This window comes from Myxine glutinosa, chromosome 7 (assembly GCF_964187855.1).
Source record: "Myxine glutinosa chromosome 7, kmMyxGlut1.1, whole genome shotgun sequence".
In the NCBI taxonomy this organism is placed as follows: domain Eukaryota; kingdom Metazoa; phylum Chordata; class Myxini; order Myxiniformes; family Myxinidae; genus Myxine; species Myxine glutinosa.
This window is the reverse complement of record NC_136267.1, coordinates 139,717,111-139,732,065: the sequence shown is the minus strand read 5'-3', so window position 1 is coordinate 139,732,065 and position 14,955 is coordinate 139,717,111. Positions and strand designations below refer to the sequence as shown.

The 14,955-nt window shown below is 44.4% G+C and overlaps 1 protein-coding gene across 1 annotated transcript in view; it reads right to left on the bottom strand.

The window, feature by feature from the left end:
* The window catches only part of LOC137430878 (anoctamin-1-like), a 210,907-nt gene that overhangs the window by 83,500 nt on the left and 112,452 nt on the right, over positions 1-14,955 (bottom strand). Inside the window, exon 12 of the mRNA XM_078782360.1 lies at positions 9,305-9,369. Within this exon, the coding sequence (XP_078638486.1) occupies positions 9,305-9,369 (65 nt within the window). The remainder of the gene's footprint in view (positions 1-9,304; positions 9,370-14,955) is intronic.

Sequence of the window (14,955 nt, the reverse complement as noted above, 5' to 3'; positions counted from 1 at the left end):
GGTGAGGGGGGAACACTTTTTTTCTCATGGGGCGTGGCGGCCCGGAAGATGCAGCACCCCCCACAAGCAGCAGGCGACCAATGATGGGACTCGTCATCCATAAAGGGGGTTCCAGAATTTATTACGGCCGTGGCCACACTGCGTACGATGGTTGGGGTTGGTCCTTGGATTTGGAAGAGAAGATAAACTTCCCTTTGCTTAGCCATCATTCCAACTCCTGGCCTCATTGTGATCTCTCTTAGTTGCCATTCTTCATGCCCCGTGCCGCACTTTGCCTTGTGCCACAGCAGGCTCGAGTCAATCCAGCCTTGTGCCACATCATCCTGCAGCCACAACTAGCTCATGCCTGTATAAGTCCTCGCCTGTTCTTCATTGTGTGAATCCGGTATTGGGGCATCATTGGCGGGTTAATTTCCATTGTACATAAGATTGTGTGTTCCCTAGTTGTGTCTGTCGACCTCCAGTTCTGTAACGTTTATCAAGCATCTTGTCTACCCTTTTCCCAAAATACTTTGTAAATAAAGCCCCTTCTAATTATAAGAGGTGTTTTTCTGTTTTCCTGCTTCCCGCGTGATCACTGTCAGGTTCGGCTTCATTCGGGTGATCTTTGGGGAAACGCAGTATTGGTGATTGAAAACATTGTAGCAAATATAAATCACCATTTTCGTCATTCGTGGGGGTCTTGTACCCAGCTCAGTCTGTCCACATTAGCAGAGACCATCTGACATGACAATATTAGTGATGTATTTTGTAATTATTTATTTTTCATACAATTAACAACCTCACACTTTGTCTCTTTTCAATTTAATACTCACACTTTTACAGGAAATTTGATTAACCCTGATCGCTTTATAAACAATTTTAGGCTATGAGCCAAGGGGGTTGGTCGGTACCATACAGATGGAGTAAGGCTCATTGTGATTTTTAGCAAGATATATGTCCCTAGATATGAAAAAAAAGTGATAGCAGTGTATAACTCTCGGCCATCTCTGTGTTATCACCCGAAATATTATTATACGCCTGCTTCGCTTCGCCAAAAAATGTGATATTTGCTAAAATTGGAATAAATATGTTTGTAAGGACCACAGAGTGCCAATAATTTTCATACTGGATGCCAACTAATATAGTAATAGAAATATAGAACATTTGTGGGGGTTATTTATCAAATTTTTGATATAATGACAAAAAATATGTTAAATTTAGTGAAAAAGTGGTCGAAATCGCTTCGAGTTCAGAATTCACATTGTACATTTTTGTCAATATTTCAAAAATGAAAACTCCCAGAGTAACATTTGACCCCTCAAAATCTTCGCAAGGAACCACTGCATTGGAATATATCATTACTTTGTAATATGGTGGTTGTTTGGGGCACATATTTTGGCAAAGTTCAAAATATGTTCAACCATACCCCCTAATTTTGATATTTTGGAACGAAACATAGCTTTTGAACATTTTAGGTTTATTCGTCTACTACTTTTGGTATCTCAGTGTAATTTTTGGTATTAGCTAGTATCCTAAAGTAGGTTTGTAACATCAGCTACATTATATTTCACAATGCATGCAAACTTGCTCCACACTCTAGGTTTATCATGATCTCTCGAACAAATACGATCTCGATCTCGATCTCGGCACTCTGTGGTCCTTAAAAACATATTTATTCCAATTTTAGCAAATATCACATTTTTTGGCGAAGCGAAGCAGGCGTATAATAATATTTCGGGTGATAACACAGAGATGGCCGAGAGTTATACACTGCTATCACTTTTTTTTCATATCTAGGGACATATATCTTGCTAAAAATCACAATGAGCCTGACTCCATCTGTATGGTACCGATCGGTCAAATTTGGGGGGTCTGGCTCACAGCCTATTTGAAAACCTCAATAAACGCTTGCATACACAGTGCATTCAGAAAGTATTCAGACCCCTTCACTTTTTTCACATTTTGTTATGTTGCAGCCTTATGCTGAAATCGTTTAAATTCATTTTTTACCTCATCAATCTACACTCAATACCCCATAATGACAAAGAGAAAACAGGATTTTAGAAAGTTTTGCAAACTTATTAAAAAGAAAAAACTGAAATATCACATTTACATAAGTATTCAGACCCTTTGCTATTACACTTCAAATTTAGCTCAGGTGTCTCCCATTTCTCTTGATCATCTTTGACAGGTTTCTACACCTTGATTGGAGTCCACCCGTGGTAAATTCAATTGATTGGACATGATTTGGAAAGGCACACACCTGTCTATATAAGGTCTCACAGCTGACAATGGACATCAGAGCAAAAACCAAGCCATGAGGTCGAAGGAACTGCCTGCAGAGCTCAGAGACAGGATTGTGTCGAGGCACAGATCTGGGAAATAGTCAGGTTCACTATGTTTTTTCGTTCAAAATCATGGTAGATTAGCAAACCTATACATTTTTGGAAACGTTATTACATGGAAAATCTGAAAATCAATGTTTGCATTTGCCAATTCCGACCAATTCGATTCGACCAATTCGACCAATTCGACCAATCGACCAATTCCATTCGACCAATTCGACCATTCGACCATTCGACCAATCGCTTCGATCGACGACCATTCGACCAATTCGATCGATTCGATTCGATTCGATTCATCGAATTCGATTCGATCGACCATTCGACCAATTCGATTTGCCAATCAATTTGACCGACCTTTGCTTGTGTGGAACGGACTGTGAAAACGATGCGGACTATATTGTCGGATACGACACACAGGACAGTGATGACGAACTCTAAATGGCATATTCTGTAATCGTGTATGTTTGATGCCATTGACTGCCTGTGTATATTTTGTCATTGACTGCCTGTGTAGATGTGAAGTTATACTGACTGCATGTGTATATATGATTTTGCTGACTGCCTGTGTATGTTTGGTGATATGAATTATTGTGACACATTTTGATGTTATTATCTGCCTGTACAAAATGATAACATGATAGATGATAGATCCACCGTTTGCCCTTCACGTTTGCCCTTTTGCCCTTCACGTACAAAATGATAGATCCACCGTTTGCCCTTCACGTGACTCGTGGTGGTCCCTCTCGGCTCTCCCCCCGTTGGTATTTTTGTGCACATAAGATTGTTCACGGTTCTGTTTAAATATTATTTAAATATGTATAACCTTTCCCCTTCAGTGTTTTACTCAGTGGTATTTTACAACACGCTGTTTTTCTTCCTATTTAAAAGGCTTTTCTCAATTTCCTCTCCAACTCATTCCACCTCAAAAAAAAGAAATTCAATATCTTATACGTCTCCCTCACTACATGGTCTAAATTCACATTCATTCCATCCCTCCTCCCTCATTCTGAACCGGATTGCTAACTTGAAAATCACAACAAACCCAATTTGTTTTCAATGTTCGTCTTTCATTAATCATCCACTTTCTAAACTCCCCTCTTGCCCCTCCCCTCCAAATCCCCCCCCTTGCACCTACACTCCTGAACTCCCCCCTTGCCCTTCCACTCCTGAACTCCCCCCTTGCCCTTCTCCTCCTAAACTCCCCCCTCACTCCTCCCCTTCAAAACTCCCCCCCAACCCCTCCCATTCAAATCTCCCCCCATACCATTCCTCTCCAATTCTCCCTCCTCCCCCCTCCTCCTCAAAGCTGCCTCCTCCCCACTTCGTCTCCCTTCTATCTCATACCTCCACCCCCCCCCCCAACCTTCTTCTTTCCTCTGCCCCCCCTCAAACAACCCCTCACTGTGCCTCATCCCTTCACCTTCAAACCTTTCATCCTCCTCATCCTTCCCTTTCTTGGAACTCTTCTGCAGTCGCTGACACACTAACAACTGCTCTCCCTACCTCCCCCTCTCATCCTTCATCTTACCCTACTCCTCCCCTCCCCTGTCCTGTACCCGATGCTCCCCCTCTCTCTTCATTAACGGTATGGACCTCAAACATCCGGGGCATTCGCTCAAACCTGACTGATCTCTCCATACAGGTTGCTTCTGACAATCCAGACTTGATCTGCTTAACAGAGACTTTCCTCCTTCAAGATGTCTCTGATTCCTTAATATCTCTTCCTGGTTACTCCCTCCTCCGGTATGATAGACCTGAGCCTCGGCCTGGTGGTGGGGTGGCTATCTTTATCAAAAACTCTCTTCCTCACTCTCCTTGCACTGCCCTCTCTCCTCCTCACCCCCAGGAGTACCTCTGGCTACGGCTTCCTCTCCGCTCCCACCTTTTGTTCATATGTGTTCTGTACCGTCCCCCAAACAGTGATGACTCCATCTACATTTCACTGTCTGACAACATGGACCAACTTCTATCCACTCATCCCAACTCTCTCTTCCTCATATGTGGTGACTTCAATTGTCATCATGCCACCTGGTTGGGTGTGGGTTCCTCTCTCACCAGTCATGGCACCTCAGCAAAGGACTTCTGTGACTCACTGGGATTGACACAATCTGTCAATTTCCCGACCCGGATCTCAGCCAATGGAGTATCTTCTCTTCTAGACTTGGTTATGACAAACTTCCCTGCTAATGTCTGCTGCTCTTCTTCTGCTCCAATCGGTTCTTCTGATCATGTGCTTGTCAAAGTGGACATCTCTCTGGCCATTCTCAGAGAGCCTCCTCAGCGTCGACGAGTCTGGCATTTCACTCAGGCCGACTGGGACGGTCTTCAAGTAGCCATCAATCGTCTGGATTGGTCTCCCATCTCCACTGCCTCTGACATCAATTCTTCCTGGGAATTCTTCCAAAGCAAACTGATCTCTCTCATGCACAGATTTATCCCATCTCGCCTTCAGTTGTCTTACCCTTCCTCCCGTCCATGGTACACTGAATCTTGTGGTGAGGCAGTTGCCCTGAAACAACTTGCCTTTGCCTCTTGGAAGGCTAATCCAACTGAAGGAAATCTCAGTTCCTTCCACCAAGCTCGGAACAAGTGTGTGTCTACCCTCAGGAGTGCCAGGAAGCACTATCTCTCCTCACTCAAGAATGAACTCTCAAACCTGTCTCCTTCCTCCAAATCCTGGTGGCGTCTGGTCAAATCCGTTTCTGGTGTTTGTTCCCCCTCCATCCCCTCCCTTACCTCAAATGGCCACACAGTTGACATCGCACGTGACAAAGCCGAATGCCTCAACTCTGTGTTTGCCTCAAAATCCTTAGTCCCAAACCCATCTCTCTCTGTTCCCACCTTTCCCAGTCGAACCAAACTGCTCCTGGACTCTGTGACCTTCTCTCCTGACAAGGTGGAGGAGTTTTTGTCAAACCTCGACTCTGATTCTGCAACTGGACCGGATGGCATCAGCCCACGGGTCCTAAAATCCTGCTCTGCCGCTCTATCTCACCCTCTCTCTGTTCTTTTCACCCTATCTTTTGCTCAAGGTCATCTGCCAGCATCCTGGAAATCAGCAAACATTACCGCTTTACACAAAAAAGGTGCAAAAACAGATCCTTGCAACTACAGACCAATCAGCCTGCTCCCAATTATCAGCAAAGTCATGGAATCCATCATTGCTTCGGATATGAAATCTTTCCTCTTCTCCAATGGCTTGATCCCTGATCATCAATTTGGTTTCAGACCAGGTCACTCTACTCTGGACATGCTGCTTCTGCTGTCTCAACAATGGATGGAGGTCCTCAATGCCAAACAGGAAATCAGAGCTGTCTCCCTTGACATATCACGTGCCTTCGATACGGTCTGGCACCCAGCTCTGCTCACCAAACTCTCCTCCTATGGTATCCATGGAAATCTCCATGCATGGCTTGCGGACTTCCTCTCTGGTCGTAGTCAACGTGTGGCCCTGAATGGATTTCTCTCATCTCCCCTTCCCGTTCAGGCTGGAGTTCCCCAAGGCAGTGTGCTGGGCCCTGTGCTTTTTCTGGTCTTTATCAATGATCTCTCCGACTCTCTGGAAAATCCTCTGTATCTCTTTGCTGATGACTCCACTCTCTGCCGCTCCATTCCTCATCCCTCAGATCGGCAGTCTGCAGCCTCCTCACTCTCTGAAGACCTGGACAAAATCACAGACTGGTCAAACATGTGGAACATGTCTTTCAATCCTGACAAATCTCACACTCTTACTATGTCTCTCCGAAAAGATCGACTGGACAACCCTCCCATCTACTTTCTCAACAATCCTCTCCAAGAAGTTCTGTCGCTCAAGCTTTTGGGTCTCACCATCTGCCATGATCTTTCTTGGGAAAACCACATTTCCAAGCTGGCCTCCAAAGCCAGTCGCCGACTGGGCATCCTCCGTCGTGCGAAGTCCTTCCTAGGCACACCTGAGCTCCTCACCACATACAAGGCTTTCATCCGCAGCTCAATGGAATACTGTTCTCCCCTATGGGCTGGTGCTCCTGCCTCACACCTGGCTCGGCTTCACGCTGTTGAATCCAAAGCTTTCAGAATCATTGGAATCTCCCGCGATGAAGCTATCTCTGAGGGCCTTTCACTCACTCACCGCAGGCAGGTAGGTGGTCTTTCTGTCTTCTACCGACTCCTCTCCAGCCTTGCTCCCCCAGCTCTCTCTGTGCTCTGTCCCCCAAATATTCCTACAGGTCGCACAAGATCTGCCAGCCACCCTCTGATGGTTAAACTGCCGAAATCTCGGCTCTCTGCTCACCTTCACTCTTTCATTCCTCTTTTCTCCCGCCTCTGGAACAAACTCCCACACTCACTTCAATCACACTCCTCCCTCCAGGTCTTCAAAACAGCTGTTCACCACCATCTCTTATCTTCCCCCATCCAAAACCTTGATCTTTTCTACCCCCACTAATTCACCCCAGATCCACCTTGTTTGAAATTCCAACTTCTTTCCTGGAAGTCTTGGCAGTGTCCATATGTTTTATATCTCTCCCACCCCCCCCCCCCTTCCCATGCCTTCCCCCCAAAGCCCTCTCCCTCCCACAGTTCTCTCGATGTCTCCATGTCTCTCGGTCCCTGCTCTCAAATGTTGTGTTTGTGTCCTTCCCCCTCTCTCCCCATCTTGTCTACCGCTCCCGATGTTATTTGTTTTGTGTGTCTGTTTGTCTTTCTGTGTGATTAATGTTCGCTCTTTCACGAGCCTCGATCTTGTATACAAAAAAAATAAAAAAAATAAAAAAAATACATGTATTTGATTATGCAACTTATCGCGAATATAAAGACAGTATTTTGCAATTCAAAACCTTTGATTCGTGTCTTACCATTCCCCATAGCACTAATTTGATACTTTCATTGGATTCCTTGTCCCTGAAAATATAGGTTTAGTATATTTTTAAAAGTTTTTAGGGTAATTAGAGGCAGAAATAGAACAAAATATGTATTTTACAGTGGCCATTTTTAAAATCCAAAATGGCCGCCATACAGGTATCTCTCCAAATGTAAACATTGATTTTTAGTTTCCTTATGCTATAACCTTTCCAAAAATGTATAGGTTTGCTAATCTACCATGATTTTGAACGAAATATAATTTATTGACATAGTGAACCTGACTAGAAGCCTACAAAAAAATTTCTGCTGCATTGAAGGTTCCCAAGAGCACAGTGGCCTCCATAATTCTTAAATGGAAGAAGTTTGGAACAACCAGGACTCTTCCTGGAGCTGGTCGACCGGCCAAACTGAGCAATCGGGGGAGAAGGGCCTTGGTAAGAGAGGTGACCAAGAACCCGATGGTCACTCTGGTTGAGCTCCAGAAATCCTGTGTGGAGATGGGAGAAACTTCCAGAAGGACAACCATCTCTGCAACACTCCACCGATCTTGGATTGATGGCAGAGTGGCCAGACGGAAGCCTCTCCTCAGTGAAAGACACATTAAAGCCCGCTTGGAGTTTGCAAAAAAGCACCTGAAGGACTCTCAGACTGTGAGAAACAAGAATCTGTGGGCTTTCATGTGGGCCCCCAGAAGTGGGCCCCTGCGGGCCCCAATAAGTTTCCCCTCCTTCCAGCAGGATATTGAACAACTAATACAAAATTGCCTGCCGCTCATCGATATGTCCGAGATTGCTAGTCAATGGTACCTTTTTATCATCGAGTATGAACTCTCCCAACTGGTTTTGAAAGGATAGCGCAGAGGTAGCAAACCTACCTTTCAACTGTCTAGTCTGAGTTAAATTTCCAAAATGACTAACAACTATCAGATTGGTGTTTTGCAGGTGAAGCGTTACATCACAAAGTGTGCTGTCCTTCGGATGGACGTGAAGAAAGGTGTCCCATCTGTTGGCATTAGGTGGTGACGTTAATATATATCCCATGGTGTATGGGATATAGAAACTGTGCCAGAACTATAAGGAAAATCATGTTGAATCACCAGCCTCGGTGGTATAGAGCGTCCTCTCCGAGTTTTGGAAGTCGGTGGTTCATACCCCGGCTGGGTCATACCAGCCTTTAAAAATGGTCCTTGCTGCTTCCTTGCTTGATATTCAGAATTTTTAAGGATATGAGGACAATCCCCATCAGTTGGCATCCATGGGTAGGAGGAAATCCCTCCTTCGGAAAGGCCTGCTGAGTGCATTGGGGAGGGCGGCGCCATTATCGTGGAATCACTGGTACCCAAAGTGCACTGGGAAGTGATGGCACTTCCCCCAAGCTCAGTGGCTGTGTTTTTCTCATCTAACAGTCCTGGGTTGGGTCTCTTGTATTCGTCTGCAGGTCAATATGTGTGTGGCAGCTCCAATATGAGCCTGAGATCCTGTAAAAAGAAGAAGACTTTGAAGACGTGCCTCGTCATACAGGAATTTAACTCGTATAAGTGATGAATGAGGTGATAGGATTCATTATCTCCATGCCATCATCACCAGTCAATGTTCTCAACTCGTGTTGCAGCTCGCATGAAGACGGCCAACCAGCAACTTGGTATCATGTGAAGGAATGAAAAACTAGTCTGCTGGTGAAGGCTAGTGCTGATCTGTGTCAGCGGACAGGTAGAACGATGGATGAAATCAACATGACGCTGATTGAGGTTGGCTAACTGCAGTGGGGAGCAAGGAGAAGCTGACGTTTCGGTGTTGACCCTTTGTCATCTAGGGCATGGAAGAGTTGTCGGGTTCACCATTTTGGAAGAAAATATATAGTTGTGATATTACAGAAGTTGTGTCGCAGTTTCATTTTCTTTAAGGAATCATAAATCATAAATTAAACAAATTACAATAAAATAATCAATCTCTTGCATCCACTCCGAGGGCATGCATATGCAGCCCAGGCCTTGCCATTTGCATGGCATGTAACACATTATGTGGAACTTTGGTTTACCATACTGATCGGATTTGAACCAGAGGATTTGAACCGGAGATCTTAGAAACATGGCTGTCATTCCACAGAAAATCAATTGAATATATCAGTTAATGTACCTGATGAGATCTAAGGGCTGGTACTTGTAAAATACACCGTATGTTGCCCATTCTTCATACAAAACCTTCAGGGAGAAAAATCAAATTGAACAACAATACATTTGTACAAGGAAATATTACATTTACCAAAAGTCAATAACCCATCCCAGTACGCCCCGTACAGCAGAGAGCATTGTCATGTGACAGGGCATTGGTAGGTAAAGCGTCACCTCAAGGGGGGTACCAAGGCAAGCCGCCTAGAGGGGTACCATTGTTGCAGGAATGTTCAAGCCAAATCGTTGTTCGAATAATGGAGCAAATTAGAGGTTAAACTATTATATAGACTATAGAGCACAGACCAAACTTCAATAACTGAGTACAAAAATAAACTTATTTATTACAACAGGAAATATCATCCACACGCAACTTGGAATAAATTTTTTTTTTTGGTTTGTATACAACATCGAGGCTCGTGAAAGAGCTAACATCAATCACACAAAAAGTCAAACCGACACATAAAACATATAAAAAGGGGAGCGGTAGACAAGATGGGGAGAGAGGGGGAAGGACACAAGCACTACATTTGAGAGCAGGGACATCGAGAGATCTGTGGGAGGGAGAGGGCTTGGGGGGAGGTGGGAGAGGGATAAAACATATGGACTCTGCAAGGACTTCCAGGAAAGAAGTTGGAATTTCAAAAAAGTGGATCTGGGGTGAATTAGCGGGGGTAGAAAAGATCAAGGTTTTGGATGGGGAAAGATAAGAGATGGTGGTGAACAGCTGTTTTAAAGACCTGGAGGGAGGAGTGGGATTGAAGGGATTGGGGGAGTTTGTTCCAGAGGCGGGAGAAAAGGAGAATGAAAGAGTGAAGGTGAGCAGAGAGCCTAGATTTTGGCAGTTTAATCATAAGAGGGTTGCTGGCAGATCTTGTACGACCTCAATGAACATTTGGGGGACAGGGCACAGAGAGAGCTGGGGGAGCAAGGCCGGAGAGGGGTCATTAGAAGACAGAAAGACCACAAACCTGCCTGCGGTGAGTGAGTGAAAGGCCCTCGGAGTTAGCTTCATCGCGGGAGATTCCAATGATTCTGAAAGCTTTGATTTCAACAGCGTGAAGCCAAGCTAGGTGTGAGGCAGGAGCACCGGCCCAGAGGGGGAGGACAGTATTCCATTGAGCAGTGGATAAAAGCCTTGTATGTGGTGAGGAGCTCATGTGTGCCAAGGAAGGACTTCGCACGATGGTGGATGCCCAGTCGGCGACTGGCTTTGGAGGCCAGCTTGGAAATGTGGTTTTCCCAGGAAAGATCATGACAGATAGTGAGACCCAAAAGCTTGAGTGACAGAACTTCTTGAAGACGATTGTTGAGAAAGTAGATAGGAGGGTTGTCCATTCGGTCTTTTTGGAGAGACATAGTAGGAGTGTGAGATTTGTCAGGATTGAAAGACATGTTCCACTTGTTTGACCAGTCTGTGATTTTGTCCAGGTTTGCAGAGAGTGAGGAGGCTGCAGACTGCCGATCTAAGGGATGAGGAATGGAGCGACAGAGAGTGGGGTCATCAGCAAAGAGATAGAGAGGATTTTCCAGAGAGTCGGAGAGATCAATGATGAAGACCAGAAAAAGCACTGGGCCCAGAACACTGCCTTGGGGAACTCCAGCCTGAACAGGAAGGGGAGATGAGAGAAATCCATTCAGGGCCACACGTTGACTACGACCAGAGAGGAAGTCCGCAAGCCATACTAGTCTGGTAGAACCCTGGTTGAACCTGGAAATTGAGTATATAGTTTTTTTAAAAATTGATTTGTATAGCTTAGGGTGTTCTCTTTCATAATCTGTCGGGTGAACCTGGGTCACCCTTGAGCGTTTTGAGAAATTCAAGATGGCGTCCAAGATGGTTGCCATTTCATATTATCGGCTATAACTTATTTCATATTTAACCTAGGATGATATTTTTAGTGTCTAGTCATATGTTGTAGGGGTCAAGGAATCCATATAAATCAATTAAAACGTCGGTAAGTGATTATTGAATCAGGTTCTGTCCGGATTCAGAATATAATTATACATAGCAAGATTTACGGTGATGATATACAGTATTCGCTGCAGGAAAAACTAGACAATAATGCCCAATTAACTGTTCATTGTCATAAGAGCTGTGTTTCTATATACACATCAAGCCAACAGGTTAAACTATTCAGGAAACGAAAACTTTCTGATGCAAGTTCAACAAGTATTCCACCCAAGACAAGGAGATGGTCATCTGCTGCAGGTAGCAGTACCTTTAACTTTCGCGAGCACTGTTTGTTTTGTGGAGACACATGTAACCTCCAAAAAGAAGGCAAGAACCCGTCACGCTGGAGACCTGCATACCAATGCCGAGAAATAGGAAGTTCAGATGGAAAGAAGTCCTAAAGGAATGTATCTTAGATGCATGCGCTGTTAGAAATGACGATTGGGCTGAAAGAGTAAAACTCAGAGTTGAAGGGACAATAAGCGATTTGCATGCGGCCGATGCAAGGTACCATGTTGACTGTAAGGCCCGCTTTCTGGCTTCGCGTAATGTGAATTGTGCAGCTTAAAAATGCTCCACAGATGATCAGGTTGATTGCGCATTGGAATATACTATTGAAGTGATAAGGAAAGATCTATCACAACTTTGGAATTCGGTAGACTTATACAAACTGTACTCAGAGAATGGCGGCAACATTCAGTCACGGAAAATACTTCTAAGGAAGTTATCAGAATACTTTGGAGATGACCTTGTTGTATTGCATTCAGCAGGTTTAGCGAATGTAGTTTGCTTTCGTAGTATGGCAGCTAAGTCCATAAAACTTGTAGATGACGATGATGATGATGACATTGACATGATGTTGAATAGAATAGCTAAACAAGTTGGTAGCGAAATCAAGGAAATTGTCCTAGATAAGAAACATTATGAAACTACCATCAACACTGAAAAGGCAATGGACGCAGTGAGTGGAACTTTATTGACACTGTTAGGAAACCTGTCCTCAAAACTAGAGAGGACTCTTCCAGCTATAGTCATTGGTTCTATTGTGACTGGAGTTATCAAAAACCACCCGACTGGATTGCAGACTGCACTTGGTGCAAAAATGGGCCGATCAAAAATATTGATAAAAACGATGCATTCATTTGGTGTGACATGTTCCTACGATGAGTTTTTGCGCTTCAAGCGATCAGCAGCCCGAGCTGCCACAGAGGAACTATCCTGTCCTGGTATATCTGATGCATCAGCAGGTTTGATTCAAGTAGTCGCCGATAATTTTGATGCTGATATATCATCTCAAAATGGCAAGCTCTCTACACATTCATTAGCTGTCCTGGTCACACAGCCAGAATCGGGAACCGACGCTGATCGGGATAGGTCACACACAATCAAACGAATCACAAAGGAGGAAATGTCAGAGCCAATTGAATATGACATCGACATTCAGAGGTACAACGGACCGAAGCAGCCAAGAATGCCAGAGAGTGCAGCTTTGAAGTCAGTCCTGTCTCTGAAATTACTAGCACAACAGGTTGGTTCCAAAATGAGAGCTGAAGAGGTGAATTTTGCTTTCATACAAAATGTGCTGGATAACCAAGATTGCCCGGAGTATAATGGATACAACACTTCACTTACCCGCAATCAAGGACAATCACCACAGCCTAAGACCAAAGCTGTATACTTACCTCTGATAGACATGGTACCATCTCATCCTGATACGATTATGACAGCTATGACAGAAGCACAACAACTCACACAGGCAATTGGGCAACAGTTTGTGTTATTTACATGTGACTTACAACTCTATAAGGTCATTTTAGATGTGAAATGGGCCTATCCGGATCGGTTCCTTCCACGTCATTCCTCGCCTAGGAGGCATGCATTCTTTGATGAGTTTCGTTGGATGCATTGGTACTTTAATGGAGAATAGTGGACTATCGGACGTTCTAAGTGATGTCTTCGGAGGTGTGGCAAAAATGTTGACTGGGAAAAAGTTTCCCCAAAACATTCGGGCTTTGCGTATGCTTGCTGAGGAAGTACTTCGGCCAGTATTTGACAGCCACTCCCTAGAGTCATACAGAGATTTGATGAAGGTTCTGGAAGACCTAGCCAAACAGAGCAAGACTGTGAAACTGTGGGTGGACATGTTGATAAAACCGGTGTTCATTATCATGAGGTTTGTTAGGGCGGAACGAGAAGCCAATTGGCCATTGCATATTGTAGCGTTTCAACAGATGCTTCCGTACTTCTTTGCTGCTGGCCATGTGCATTACGCTAGGTACGGGATGTGCTACATTCGGTCCATGGAGTCACTCCCAGCAGAGGTTCTAGCTCGGTTCATGAAAGGGGAACATGTCATGAGACATCAGCGTGGCTTGTGGAATGGCATATGGAGCGACATGTTTATTGAAACTACGTTCATGCGGTACGGTCACGCTCCCAGTGGAATCATTGGCATAACGCAGAAGCCTGAGACCCTGAAAGTGTGGGCCCTAAGTCTTCATGCTTGCAGTCGCTTGGAGGCCGACCTTGACGACATGATTGATGACAATCCCAGTGAGCGAAGTGTTAACAAACACAAAGAAGAAGGAAAGGCAAGAATAGAGAATGACAGAAAGGACAGAGAAAAGATCAGGGAAAAGTTGGAGAAATGTATCGATCCTCTCGATCCAGAGAAGCATCCAGATGATATCCTCAATATTGTGACGGGACAACATGGAACCTCCTCTGTCAATGTCCAGGATGGTTTGAAAATAGGACAGGATCAAATGAGTGAATTTGGTCAGAAATTTCCAAACGGCTTACATGAAACTATTCACAAGAAAGTGATTACTATGGTAGCAAGAAAGAAACATGTCAATGTTGCAGACACTAAAGTATACGACATGGATGTCATTTACTCGCGAGTCATTGGACTCCAGGCTAGTGGTCGCGAAGTCAATATCAAGGATGTACTTTCACATGAATTAGCCCCAGTGCCAACATCGATGTTTGAGTCAACAGGAAAAATGAGATCGGCCAAATCCAAATCATCGTTAAAAACACAGCTTAAAGTTGAGGTATCTACGAGGACATCTAGTAACACTACCACCGCCATCATAGATTGTTCGGCCCTACTCTGGGTAATACCTTGGCCTGCAGATGGCACAGTTCGGGACTTTGCAACAAACATGAAGTATGACATTGCAAAGAGATTGAAAATCGGGGATGTCTACCTGATATTTGATCGGTATTACGATTATAGTACAAAGAGTGTTACGAGAAGTGCCAGAGCTACTGGAGCAAGTCGAATCCACCAGCTACAATTGAACAGCAAACTACCACCTCAGAAGATAGTCCTGACAGTTTCTGAAAATAAGAAGCAACTAATAGGCCTGGTTACCAATCTTCTAACCAATGATGAGTCCTTCAGTGAACACACCTGTACTCATAAGTTAGTTATAACTGGTGAGGAAAGTACTCCAGTCCAAATCAGCGATGGGGGCATGGTAACCATAAGGATGGATGTAGCTACAACACATGAAGAAGCGGACAATATCATTGTTCAGCAGGCAATGATGTGTGCCCGAAGCAATGAACTAAGTGAAATAACTGTAGTCTCTGATGATACAGACGTCTTCGTACTTCTTGTGCATTACTACCACACTGCAAATATGAAAAATCGTGTA